A 12512-nucleotide genomic window follows, 5' to 3' on the forward strand; every position below is an offset into this window, starting at 1 on the left:
TTTTGGCAAAGACTATTTCAGCTGAACAATGTAAAACTGAGCCGGAGTGGGTTGTGGCAGGCAAGCCTCCTCAGGCTTTAGAACAACCAACAATGTGCTCTTGTCCCCCAAGTCAGGGTGGGAGCAGGGAGAAATCCTCTTAATTTTTCCTCCTTCCCCATGAGATTGGCTCCTGCCATCCCTTCTCCAGAGAAGCCAGGCGGGTGGGCAGCTTGCTTTCCTGGCTCTGGGGGAATACAAACGGGAGCACCATGGAAACCCCCAGAGTGTGCACGACACCGTAACAGGAACAAAACTCTTTCAAGTCCAGAAACAAAATCCGGACCCTTTTATGATGGCTGTGGAAGGCCCCTGGTGAGAGATGCTGGCAGGCTACTAGCCCGGAGCCTCACACGCTGTGGACCCTGGACCTCAGCCCAAAGACAGAAGGAGAAGGGGAAGAAAGGGAGTCTGAAACCTATTGCAGCACCTCCCATCCTGAATGGCACTGGCGGGATGGAGACCCTCAGGTGTCTAGAGCAGAAGGCTCCAGAATTCTGAGCAAGACACAACTGCTATCCCACTTGGACAAAAAAAGTTATACCAGGCAAAGGTCCAGGGTCAGAACTGGTTTCAGACACCAAAGCAGTGGATCTCTGTTCTCCCTACCTTCTACCAGATGCCCAAGAAATACCCCAAGTGAAAGTGCTTACCAATGTTTGGATGTTTCAAAAGTCGGCATATCCGGGCCTCACGTTCTAGTTTCTGGTGATCTAAAAGCAGAAGAGAGAAGACAAAACCCATCAGCCATCTGTTCTATTTGTGGCCACCTGGTTATTCATAGTCCTTCAGTTATTAGGCACCAACTATGCACTTTTCACTAATTTGCCAAATTAATGGAGCAAGTCATGGCAATCCCAGAGACAGGTATTATGACTTTTTTCAAATGAGGATATGCCCTAGGAAAGTCCCTCAAGTTAGTGAGAGGCAGAGTCAGAACTTGAATCCAGGTCTTCCACTATAACTCCAGTACCCTTTTCACTACAGCAGGGATTTCACTGGGCCAGGGCGTCCAGAATCTCTTTCTTGATAGAGGTGCTACTAATAACTAAATTTTACTGAGCACCCAACTACATGAGCAGGCACTGTGCTAGGAATTGTGCAAATATCCTCTGACTTGGTCTTCAGAGTATCCCTGAAACATAATGAGGCTGACAACCAAGATAATGATGAGGATGCTAATGATTTGACAAAATGATAAGCAGAGCTAACATTTCTCGAGAGCTTACTTCTATACCAGGGAAAAACATCTTTTAATTTATTCTCGTAATCACTCTACGAGGCTGGTGCTATTATGATGCCCACTTTACGGTCATCCTGCTTCTCCCCAGGATCCTGATGGCCACAGCCTGCTGTGAGTGCTCACCTCTTGGCACTCAGGCACGGGGGTTACTCTGTTCGGGTGAAAGGACCAGAATCGAGGAGTCCCCTGGTGCAAACAAGCTGCCTTGGTCAATTCCTTCCACAGGAAGGCAGAGCTCCAGGAAGCAGGAAGAGAAGACACCACTACTGAAAGCAGTGCGGCCTAGCAGCCCTTCCCCTTCCACCTGCTGGAATCCTGCCCAACACTCCCCTCCTTCACAAAGTCTTCCCTGTTCTGGCCGGCAGGTGTGACCTCTCCTCGCTCTCGAGCATCCCCCCATCCTCCACCACATGTCTTTGAATTGTCACATCATACAGTATGTCCAGTATCTTTTGGTCACAAACTCTTCAAAGGGTGGGACCTTTCGGAGTGCTGCTTCCTAGAGGTCTTGCCACAACAGGGGCTTTGTATTGGACTATCCATAACACCAATCGTACTAACAAGCGTTGTTTACTGAGGATTCACTACATGCCAGGCAGAAGCATGGGTGATCTTACTTGATCATCCTCACCGAGACCCTGTGAAGTAAAGGATCCAATGAACTCCATTACATGGCAAATGAGGAAACTGAGGCTTAACAAGTTGAAGTAACCCATCCAAGGTCCCAGGCAGTGGATGCAGGCAGTCTGAGCCTGGAGCCCTTTCTCCATCACTGTGCTAGGATGACAGGACAGAGTGAGAGCAACTGGTAATGACTCTGGGTTTTGGGAGGCATTTCTCCAGGTCTAGGCAAGTGCCTTCATATCCATACCTGCCAGGCACTTCCGGCCTCCCATGGTAGGGGTTCTTTCCACCCTACCTCCAGCTCAACAGCAAAGAGCCTCTGCAGAGCTCCCCATGACCCCCACAACCATCCTACCAGGTAGGCGCCCTGACGGTCATCATTTCACACATAAGAAAACTGAAGCCCACAGAAGTTAAATAACTCGCTTGAGGCCCTACAGCGGGGAATGGCCTGGCAAAATAATGTAGTCTGAGATAATGCAGGGATTACAGACCAAAAGGAATTCATACTTGTTGTTTCACCAGACACCCCCAGTTTTGTCCTAAACTTTCCCTCTAGCAATGGCTCTGCTTTGTGGAAGAAGGAGGTGGGGACAGGCAGAGATTAGTTCCTGCTGCCCAGCTAATCCGTCCCAGCTGCCCAAAGATCTGGGTCAGGCCCTCCTTTCCATCCTCAGGTTTGGCATTACCATAATCAGGATGCAGCCAGAGAACCACAGGTAGACCCCACATTCCCATACCACCTGGGATCCATCGTTCCTGGGGATCTTCAGACCCTGGGGTTGAAGAAGTAGGGCTAACCCTGCCCAGTGGCAGAGGTTTTGCTTCTTCCAGCTCTGGCTGAGAAGATGTCAAGGTTACCCACCTTCCTCCCAGCTCTTGGACCTGGGATGGAAGTACCAAGCTAGGGAGCCCCAAAGCTTCCACCCTCTGACCACTCACCTCGCCGCCCTCTGACCCAAAACTCTTGGGCTTAGCTGCCCAGGCAGTCGCAGGAGAACAGTATCTTGCAATGCGGAGGTGGCTGCTGAGGGGAAGGCCTGGAAGATTAATGTTTATCTCCTCCCTTAAGTCTCTTACTGGCTAATGGTTGCAGGCCCATAAGAGCAACAGCACTAAAAATAAGGGTGCTCCTGCTTCACCAGTGACTCAGAGCCAGGAGAGGAGAGACACAGGCTCATACTTCGAGCTCCTCGAAGGAGCTGCCCAGTGCCCAGAGGGTCCTTGTCAGCCACTTATTTCAACCCTGTCTCCAAGGAGCCTAGTCCTCATGTCTTCTCTGAATCCCAGGCTGCTCCTGGTCTCGGCGCCAGTCCTTAGCATGTACTCCATCCATGAACACACAGTTTTGGAGTCAGACAGCCCCAGGGTGAGTCTGAGCATGTCTATGACAGGTGAGTTATTAAAGCCATCTGACCCTCCTTCATTCTTTCAAAAAACACTGTTCTAAATGCTATGGCTACAGCACTGAACAAAACAAGACAAAAATCCCTGCCTTCATGGAGGTGATATTCCAGCAGGGCTGGGTTGGGGGAGGGACAGATGAGAAGAAGGGGATGGGACATGAAATGTGGCAAGTGCAATGTGGGAAAATAAAGCAAGGAAGAGGCATGACACATGTTTAAATAGGACGGTCATGGAAAGCTTCAGCAAGGAATGACGTTTGATTGGGACCTGAAGGAGGTGACAAAAGGAGCCACGTATCTTGGGAAAGAGTTTCCTCGCTTTGAAAACGGAGGCGGTGTTCTCTGCAGATTAAATGCGGTAATTGGGTAAATGCTCAGTGCAGTGCCTGGCACCCAGGGAAAATCTGAGCCCTGGCTATTGCCAGAGACACACAGTGAGTCGGACCGAGCCTCCCGCAGCCTGGGCGGCCAGAGTCCCCAGCACACGAATAGAGCCTTCTGCCTTGGCTCGCTGCAGCCATCCCGAGTGGGGAGATATTCCTGCCTGTTTTGGTTGGGGCCCACCTTGGGGAAAGGTTAGCAACGGGGGCTTCTCGAGAGAGGACAGCTTAGAAGTGCCACTGCCTGCAGGATCCCTCCTCTTCCTCAGCCTCACGCCTGGTGGCTGTGGCATCCTGTCTTCCAGAAGCTCTGGTCAACGAGCCATGTGGTTTCTGCCTACCATCCTCTCCTTGCGTCCTTATACTGTGCCCCAGGTTCCCTGCTGTCTTCTCCAGCCCCTTTCCCCCGCATACCTCCTGTCCTGGAGTTCCCTCCAGGACTGGGCCGTCTGGGAAAAAAAGCAGAGGGCTCCACCCCAGCAGCAGAGTGGTATTTCAGGAACAAATATGGTTTGTAGAGTATCTTTCCCAATGGCAAGGGCTGTTCCAGCTAAAGCACAGCATCACAGCCCCAAAAAGGGTGAAGCCACTGAACTGAGTCGGTCCACAGTGGTCTCGCTAGGGTTTGTCTGGGTATCCTGAGGGGATAACACATGAGCTGGTGCTTTTGTCCCAAAGATGGCCTTCTCTCTCAAGACACCCCTTTTTCCACAGACCCCAGAGCTCGCTCTTCCTAGGCCTTCCACGGCTGATCCTCTTCCCACCCACCTTTCAGCTGGGCTATTCCCCGCCCCCTCACGTGGCCCAGCCCCCCTTTCCTGTTTGACAAGAGCCACTTCCCGCTTTTGCACAGGGCCACTTCCTGCCCGCCTATGTGCTACTGCCATGGAGAGACCCACCCCTGCCGACCTTCAGCCCAGCTCCAACCACATCTCTCTGCAAGGTTTTCCCCCTCAATAGCAGAGGTAGCAACAGGAGCAGAAAGCAGAAGTGGCCGTTATCAGGGACCTGCTCAGGCCTTCCCCAACAACCCACCCAACGTAGAGCCCGGCCCAAGAAACAAGCATCCCAGGAGGCCTTGCCTCTCTTGCCTTTGGCCCCAGCACTTTGAGCCTTGGTCCAAGCCAAGTACCCATCACAGGAAGAGCGGCAAGGAGTGACCAGGTAGTTGGTACCAAGGGAGGCAGAAGAGGAAGCAGTGAGGAGATGGCATGTGGCAAAGGGGAGGCAGGGTTCTAGAACCACCTCTCACCTAAATCCAAACCAGAAGCCTACTCCAGATGTATTTGCCTTTCCCCCAACAGGAGAGGGGGCCAGGGAAGGCTGGCTATTGATCTCCATGGCCCTGCAGGGACATGACTGCTTTAGTGACATTTCTCTGAAACCATAAATGTCAGCACTAGCTTCACCTAAGAGCCTCCTGCCACCCAAACACAGCACCCTCTGTGATGGGAAAGAACACACAGCCCTATGCCAGCTATGAGGACCCTCCCCAAGTTCCAATCCCAACGACACCTTGACTTTTCAAAGAGTATTTCAAGGGTCTGTGCCTGTGATCCCGATCAATGATGAGAAGATTCCTACAGCTTCCTACGGCCCAATTTCAGATGCCCCACAAGTAGTGTCTCATCTTGCTGCCCTCCGGAGTGCCCTCCTCCTCCTTCCCAAGTGGCAGAGGCCTCCGTCTGGCCCCCGGGGCCTCACTCTCAGGAGAAGGAATGAGGGCACCATAGGGATTTGGTGTTGTAGTGTACATTTCCAGCTGCTTATAAACAGCCCCTGGCCTTGGGCACGGACCAGTGGGAATCCCAGGCCACCATCCCACTGAACTCATCTTGATGCTGCGATGCCACATCCCTTCCTCTTTGAGTCTCACTCCAAAGGTGCAAAGAGTCTCCAATTAAGAGCAAAGTCCACCCACCATGTCCGCGCCAGGGTCACGGCTTGGAATTCTTTCACACTCACACACCCGGGACCAGCCGCGTGCTGTGAGGACAGTGGGACAGGGCCCAAAACGAGCTCACATGAACCCCTAAGGCTCTGTCTCTGAAGCTGGCACCCTCCCTTTCTCCTCAGTCCTCATTCAAGCAACTTTCACCAGGTGACACAGAGACCCAAGCCCCACTGTGGCCTCTGTCTCTCTCTTTTTTTTTTTTTTTTAAGGCTTTATTTATTTATTTGACAGAGAGAGAGAGACAGAGATCACAAGCAGGCAGAGAGGCAGGCAGAGGCAGAGAGAGAAGCAGGCTCCCCGCTGAGCAAGGAGCCCGATGCGGGGCTCGATCCCAGGACCCTGATCATGACCTGAGCTGAAGGCAGCGGCTCAACCCACTGAGCCACCCAGGCGCCCCGTGGCCTCTGTCTCTTAAGAGAAGCTTTAACTAAGAAGGGAGAGGAGAGAGGCAGCTAAGAAGTGCCCCACAGTGAAAGTCTCCCAAACCAGCCTGGATGGAGAAAATCCCTGTGGGGTCACTTGCAAGCTCCAAGAAGGCAAAGTTCTGCCTCTGGACACTCTGGATTCTCTCTGGGCCAGAATAGGGTCAGCAGCTTGGTTCTCCATGCCCACGGCAGGGATCTGGGTGCCTGCAGCCTTTGCCCACTGTTTTGGTGACATTTCCTTCATGGTAACCAGCCCCAAGTAAAACATCCCAGGAAGCAGCCCCTAAAAATAGCTCCTCCCAGGGCAGCAGCAAGCGAGGGGGAGGGGAAAGAGGGAGGAGAAAAGAGGGGAGCAGATGGGAAGCTGCTGCTGCTGTTGCTGATAGGACCCAGGAAGTAGAGATGGGGGGGGGCTGCAAATATCCCCACCACAGAGGGGTCTACACCCAGAGATGTGGGTACAGATGAGAGCAGGGCCTCAGCCAGCAAAAGAGATGGATTTGTTCCACCAGGCTTTAGCACTCTGGGCCTAGCTGGAGGTGTGGGGATGGGAGAGCAGCATGTATCACAGGAACAAAATGCCCAGAATCTGTGTTTTCAAGGGAGGAGCCACGGGGTAGGTGAAGACCATACTGCTGGAGGATGCCGGGGTCTGAGCACTGGCAAAATCACAGGCATACCTATAGCTCAAAGTTAACAGACCAATCGTTTGTGCCTTGGTTTCCCCACTGGCCCTGAGGCAGATCCTTCTGGCCATGGGCAGATGACAAAAGGCCTCTGCCGAGAGGCACTCAAGAGGTGCAAAGTGCCCATCTCTTCCTGTCATCACCCTTTTTGCACCCATGGGATCAGGGCCCTGTTGGCCTGCCAAGGCTGTCCAGAGAGCAAGCACAGAACTGGGGGCAGGAGTCTGTCCTACCCACTCCTCCCCTTCCCTGTCTCCAGCCTCAGCAGAGAATGGGGTCAGCCACTCACCTCTAGGGTTTCAGCAGAGCCTCGAAGCTTAGAGCACAGCTTCTGACAAGAGACCAGGGCAAGCAGCCAGGAGAGAGCGAGGATGGGGCCACCTTCCAACTGCCATCCCCACTCCATGAGGCCAGTACCCAAAGTCGCTCTGGGAAGGTGGGTGGAATGGCAGGGTGACAGGCCAGTGTTGTACGAACTAAGTCACATCGCTCACAGCGTGACTGAATGACAAGACCAACCCAGAAGAAGCCTTTGGCACAGAGAAGGGGCCTTCAGGCTGCTTTCTCATCCTCTTAGGGGGATAAGTCAGTGGAAGCTCAGTCATTTATATACAGGATGCCCATTTCTCTGTCAACAGAAACTGACTGGCCTGTTATCCTCAGGAGGAAAGCACAGTTTTGCATACAGCCTCCTTAAATGCTTCCTCAAGTAGCAGAGTCCCAGCGTTCCAGCACTGCACAGATTGCTCTTCCTTCCCCCCCCCCAACCCTGCCACCCCAGCCCTGCACTGCTGCTTCACCCTCCCCTCCCAGCCTCCCCTCGCTTCACCCAGATCCTTAACAGGAAAGTCTCACTTGGAGATACCACAGGGGACACAAATGTCATGGGGGCTACTCAGGCCAGCACTAAGGGGGTGGGGACTTACAGCTGGCACCACCCAGGGGGATCTGATTTCAGTCCCTAGGGCCAGCTGGACCCAGAAAGGGACAGCCTTTGCCCTTCTGGTGGCCAACATGCCACAACCTTAGCCACTCAGCCTGCTACAGCCTTGGATATAGGCTGACACCCCAGTCTGGGGGCTCAGAAGAAGGCCCCTAATCTCAGAAAAACCAATGGGCACAGATGGCCACATACTGGCAGAGATGCCACCTGGAGAAGGCTGGCCCAAGGTTTGTCTGGGAAATCTCAGAGAACATGACAAGAGCGACTGGTGGTGTGTTTGCTGATTTCAGATGGCATTTCCTAAAGCGTGGCTGGGGGACCCCGTGTATGAAATTCACTAGGGCCCTTGTTGAAAGTGTAGATTCTAGGGTCCAACCCCAGGCCCCTGTGGATAGAACCCAGGAATCTGTATTTTTTAACCAGTACTCAGGTGATCCTTATGCACACTAAAATTGAAAATCGCTGCTGAGAGGAAGTCCCAACATTGCCCTATAAGGTCATTACTGACAGGGAGGAAAGAATCACAAGCTACACTGTGTTCCTACGTCTCCCACCCACCATATATGCCCCAAGCACAGGTCTTTAACCTCATGTGTCCTATCCAACAGCCATGTCACACCTATGCCAGGTTCCACGAATCAGAAAGGGAGGAACCCAAGCCAGCACCAGGGTATAAGCGTTCCTAAAACTAGGCTCTGAGTTTCATGAGAGCCAAAGCCAAGAAGTAACCATGACTAGTTACATAGTGTTCTGGATCCATCCATTCGACATGTATAGGCTAGGTATGTGTCAGGTACTTGGCTGGGTACTGCCCACACCAAGGTAAAGAAACAGATACGGTCCCAACCCTTTACCTCCCCGGTCCTCAGGAAGAGGAAAGCTTTTGCTTACATTTAGCCTCTACAGAAACTTCTTCACATGGCGTATACAGATTAAATAAATAAACACAGCAAGTGCTAGAACAGATTTCAAAATACTGTTTCTGATAGCACCTCTTAGTAAGGCCAAGTGTCCACAGTAGTAACAGCAACTGGACTCCAGATAAATGGTCCAAATACAGAGGTTCCTTATGATGCTAACTGTTCCAAAGATAAACCCTAAGCTACGGAAGGAGAAAGGACCATTTGCCCTTCAACTATAGCAATATGGGGAAACGCTTTGGATGTAAGCAAGAGAGCAGGATATAAAATGTTATGCTCCACGAGGTGAAAATCTATATGCATATGAATAAAGATAAGAAGGGAATCTGAAGATTTAAAAATAAAAAAAGACATAAGGGCTCAGGCTCCTTGGGGGGATGCTCTTAAATCTTAAAATAACGACTTATCATTGCCATCACCTGGCCCACTAGCTCCTGCATCCAAGCCTATTTTAAATGCCTCCTTCAGCCTAGTGGAGAGCTAAGCTTGGAACCGCGGGCTCCCTTAAGAGGCCCAGCTCCACACCTATCACTGTTCCAAGCAGAGGGAGTGACGTTATTTGACTTTCAGTGACTTTACATAGACAGGCCTGCAGACAGAAATGGTGCTCGATGCCCAGCCACAAGAACTCCCTACCTTGTAACACAGCTACGAACGTGGACCTCTGAGGCCACATCGACAAGAAACAATGGAGCCAAAGAAGGATTCCCACCCAGATCCAAACTCCCCGGTAAGACCTGGTGATGTCCCCCCATGCCTCCTGAGCACTTTGCCGAGGATGCCAAGGAGAAGCAGCTTGGTACCCTTTTCTTTCCCTTCGTATTCGCAGCACAGAAAATCACAAACAAGAAAGAAAAAAAGGCAGAAAGACTCAGCAAACAGAGCGAACCCCTTCAGACCCCCAAGGAGGACTGGCAGGACCACCACATTCCCAGACACAGAAATCCAACACCTGCGGAGCCCTAGACAGACAGACAACGAAGAGTGAAACCCAGCCCCAGCTGCTGCACCTTTATAAAATATACAGCGTAAACTGAGAGGCTGCAGGGAAGCCATGGGCCCTCACTCCCTAACCCCGTGGGCAGCCTAGTGGGCACCCTGGCCCAACTCTCCAGGAGCTCACATCCCCTGGGCCCACACCTACGGCACAGCCCCCAGCTTGGGCCCTCCATCTCCAAGACAACACCCTCCCACTCTCCCACCTCCAAACAGTATTGGCACTGACAGATTCCTGACCCGTCTTGTCGGCATCTGTGCCCGTCAGCCAGGACCAGGCCTCTGTCCCTAGGTTAACCTGGTACGCAAGCCACACGACAGAGCCCCAGTTTTGGCATAAGCATCTTGAGAGAGGGGGAGTTGATGTCTGAAGCATATGATCTTACACAAGAATCCTTAAGGGACCAAAAAAAAAAAAAAAATCAAAGAGAAATCAAACCTCATCCAGTTTGGGCAGGGAAAGAAAGCTGTTAGTTGGAAAAGACAAGACAAGGTTGAAAGGAGGTGGGGAAGGGAATAGGACATGATGACCCAGGTCAGGGAAGTTCAGGTGGGTAGGGAAGGAAGACAGAACGAGAGCCGAGGGCAGGCAGCTCCACAAAGTCCCCACGACAGTGAGCCTCACAATCCAGAGTGCGGCTCCCGGTGTTTCTCCCTCCCTCACCCCTGGGTCAGGGGACATTGGTGAAATGAGGAACACAAAGCACTGTGTCATTAACTGGAGACACCAGACACCAGCCCCACTTCTGCTGCACCAGGGCTCGGCTGTGTGGGCACAGGCGTCCACTCCTGAGCTGCCGTCCCCGCCTGCGCCCTACACCCTTGGCCACAGGATGTTTGCCAAGGAGCCCAGCCCACTGTGTCATCCCCCTACCCCAGGAGAGGAGGGCATCTGACTGCCCACACATCTCTATGGCAACCGTCGCCTCCGACTCAAGGTACCCAGAGAGAAAGCAAACAAACAAATAAGTCAACTTTATAGCGGGTGTAGAGGAACAGCAAGAGATGGAGGCTGGGAGGGGGACAGCAAGACGAGCCCTGTTGGTGGGGAACGAAGAGAAGCCCTCTCAGCCAGGAGGCAGACGCAGCCTTGCTAAACAGGTCCCAGAACAACTGGACACATGACAGGAGCCCACTGTGATCTCCAAAGAATTTAATAGCTTCTCTGATGCTTAGGGACGTCAACTACATCTCTTACCCTGGAGTCGCCTGGGTCACTATAAGCCACAGCCCTCACCTTCCCCAGGACATCGGTCCCGGCTCCTAATATATGTATGGCATCCTGTTGCCCCATACTAACTCCTTTCTCTGGGTCTAAAAACCTTTGTCCCCTGCTGCACCCCGCGGCCCTCAATGACAACCCGTCCACATACCTCTGTACTCCCCAGACCTGTTCACACACACACTGCTGGGTCTATACCTATCAGATGAGGTGAGTCTGGCAAGCACCCAATAGAAGGTTCAAGGAGTGTGGGTTTGAGGTGTGAAAGACAGGGCCTCACCCTCCTGGCCTCAGGTACTTGGGAGGATCTCCCAAATCAGCTCCAACGCCTGGGCCTTCACAATCCTTGGACCTGGAGGCAATGCTGCACCCACCCTGGCCAGGCCACTGAGATTTCCAGACCATGAAGCATCACCCTCCACCCAGGACAGGCTGCATCTGTTGTTGCACCACCAACTTTGTAATTTGATCAAAAAAGCAATCAAGTTCATCTGGCAGGATTTGTTCCTGAGAAGCCCTCGCCAGTAGCAGCCTCCCCTGATGTTTACAGATTGCCTTCCCTTGGGAGTCTGTTCTGCCGCCTGGTGGGCAGGGGGAGGCTGGATTTGTCAGAGCTGTTCACTTACTCCATTTCCATCCTAAGTCACCCCTGGGGCACGGGGACAAGGACAGGCCTGGAGGGGCTGCCCACTGCCTGCAACACAGAAACTCCAAATTAAGAGCTCTCCATTCCATGCTACCACTATTCCCCATATCTCCACCTCCCTTAAAAACCAAACTCCCTGGAGCCTTCAGGTACCATTCCTCCCTGTCACTACCTACATGTCTTACATCTTTCTCATTCATTTCTACCTGAGCACTTCTGGTTCCCCATGTCACTCTGTGTCTGGTTTCCAAGTCAACCAACCCGGAAATTCCACTTCTTCTGCAGGTGCTAAAATACACAACTCCCAATTCCTGGAGCATCTTCAGAGCTACAGCCCTTGGAAGCAGCCTACAGAGACCAAGATGGGGGAACACTCACCCCGGGCAGACAACTTCTTGGTATTGATGATTTTTGCTGCATACTCTTGCGTGGAGGTTTTCTTCACACACCTGCGGACCACAGAGAAAGCACCCCTGGAGGGAGAAGGGGGAAAGAACTGGGACACGGAGCAGAGCAGAGTGACACAGACACACTTCGGGTCTGAGAACAGCGATGCTCCCATCACTAGCCCCTTAGTCAAAATCATACACACCAGCATTGTGACCATCACCCTCTAATGTGAGGCAGAAGGATGTGGCCACTGCACGACACTGAACGGATGTGGGTGGAGGACCACCCCATCCCACCCCCATGTCTAGTTGCTGGACAAAGCAACAGCCCCAACCTCAGACTGTACATCAGGAGCTGGTGGGCAATGTTTAAAACACACACCTGCTGCATCTCAGGGACAGCCCTGCAGTCCCAGCCAAGAGAACCAGGAGAAGGGACAGAGACCCTGCTCTTCTCTCAGCAGGAACAGTTGAGGGTAGGGGAAGGAGAGATTAGGAAGAGGGTATGATTCCAAGAGGGAAATCTCCCTCAGTCACGGGGGTAGGTGAGGAAAGTGAGGCTCAAACCCCCCACCCCCCAGGACTGGCTTCATCCCACTGCATCCCTGGCTCAACTGACAGCAGCGAAACAGAGGATCC

General features: G+C 52.5%; 1 protein-coding gene across 24 annotated transcripts in view; it reads right to left on the reverse strand.

Moving 5' to 3' along the window:
• CAMK2G (calcium/calmodulin dependent protein kinase II gamma) overlaps positions 1 to 12512 on the reverse strand; it is a 52845-nt gene that overhangs the window by 39322 nt on the left and 1011 nt on the right. For 20 of the 24 annotated variants that reach the window (XM_059397851.1, XM_059397839.1, XM_059397835.1 and 17 more), the window contains exons 2-3: positions 11863 to 11957; positions 693 to 752 (exon numbers count right to left, since the gene is read on the reverse strand). In XM_059397851.1, the coding sequence (XP_059253834.1) occupies positions 693 to 752; positions 11863 to 11957 (155 nt within the window). The remainder of the gene's footprint in view (positions 1 to 692; positions 753 to 11862; positions 11958 to 12512) is intronic. The other 4 variants (XM_059397829.1, XM_059397850.1, XM_059397846.1 and 1 more) reach the window with 1 other exon arrangement.

This window comes from Mustela nigripes, chromosome 4 (assembly GCF_022355385.1).
Source record: "Mustela nigripes isolate SB6536 chromosome 4, MUSNIG.SB6536, whole genome shotgun sequence".
Taxonomy (NCBI): Eukaryota; Metazoa; Chordata; class Mammalia; order Carnivora; family Mustelidae; genus Mustela; species Mustela nigripes.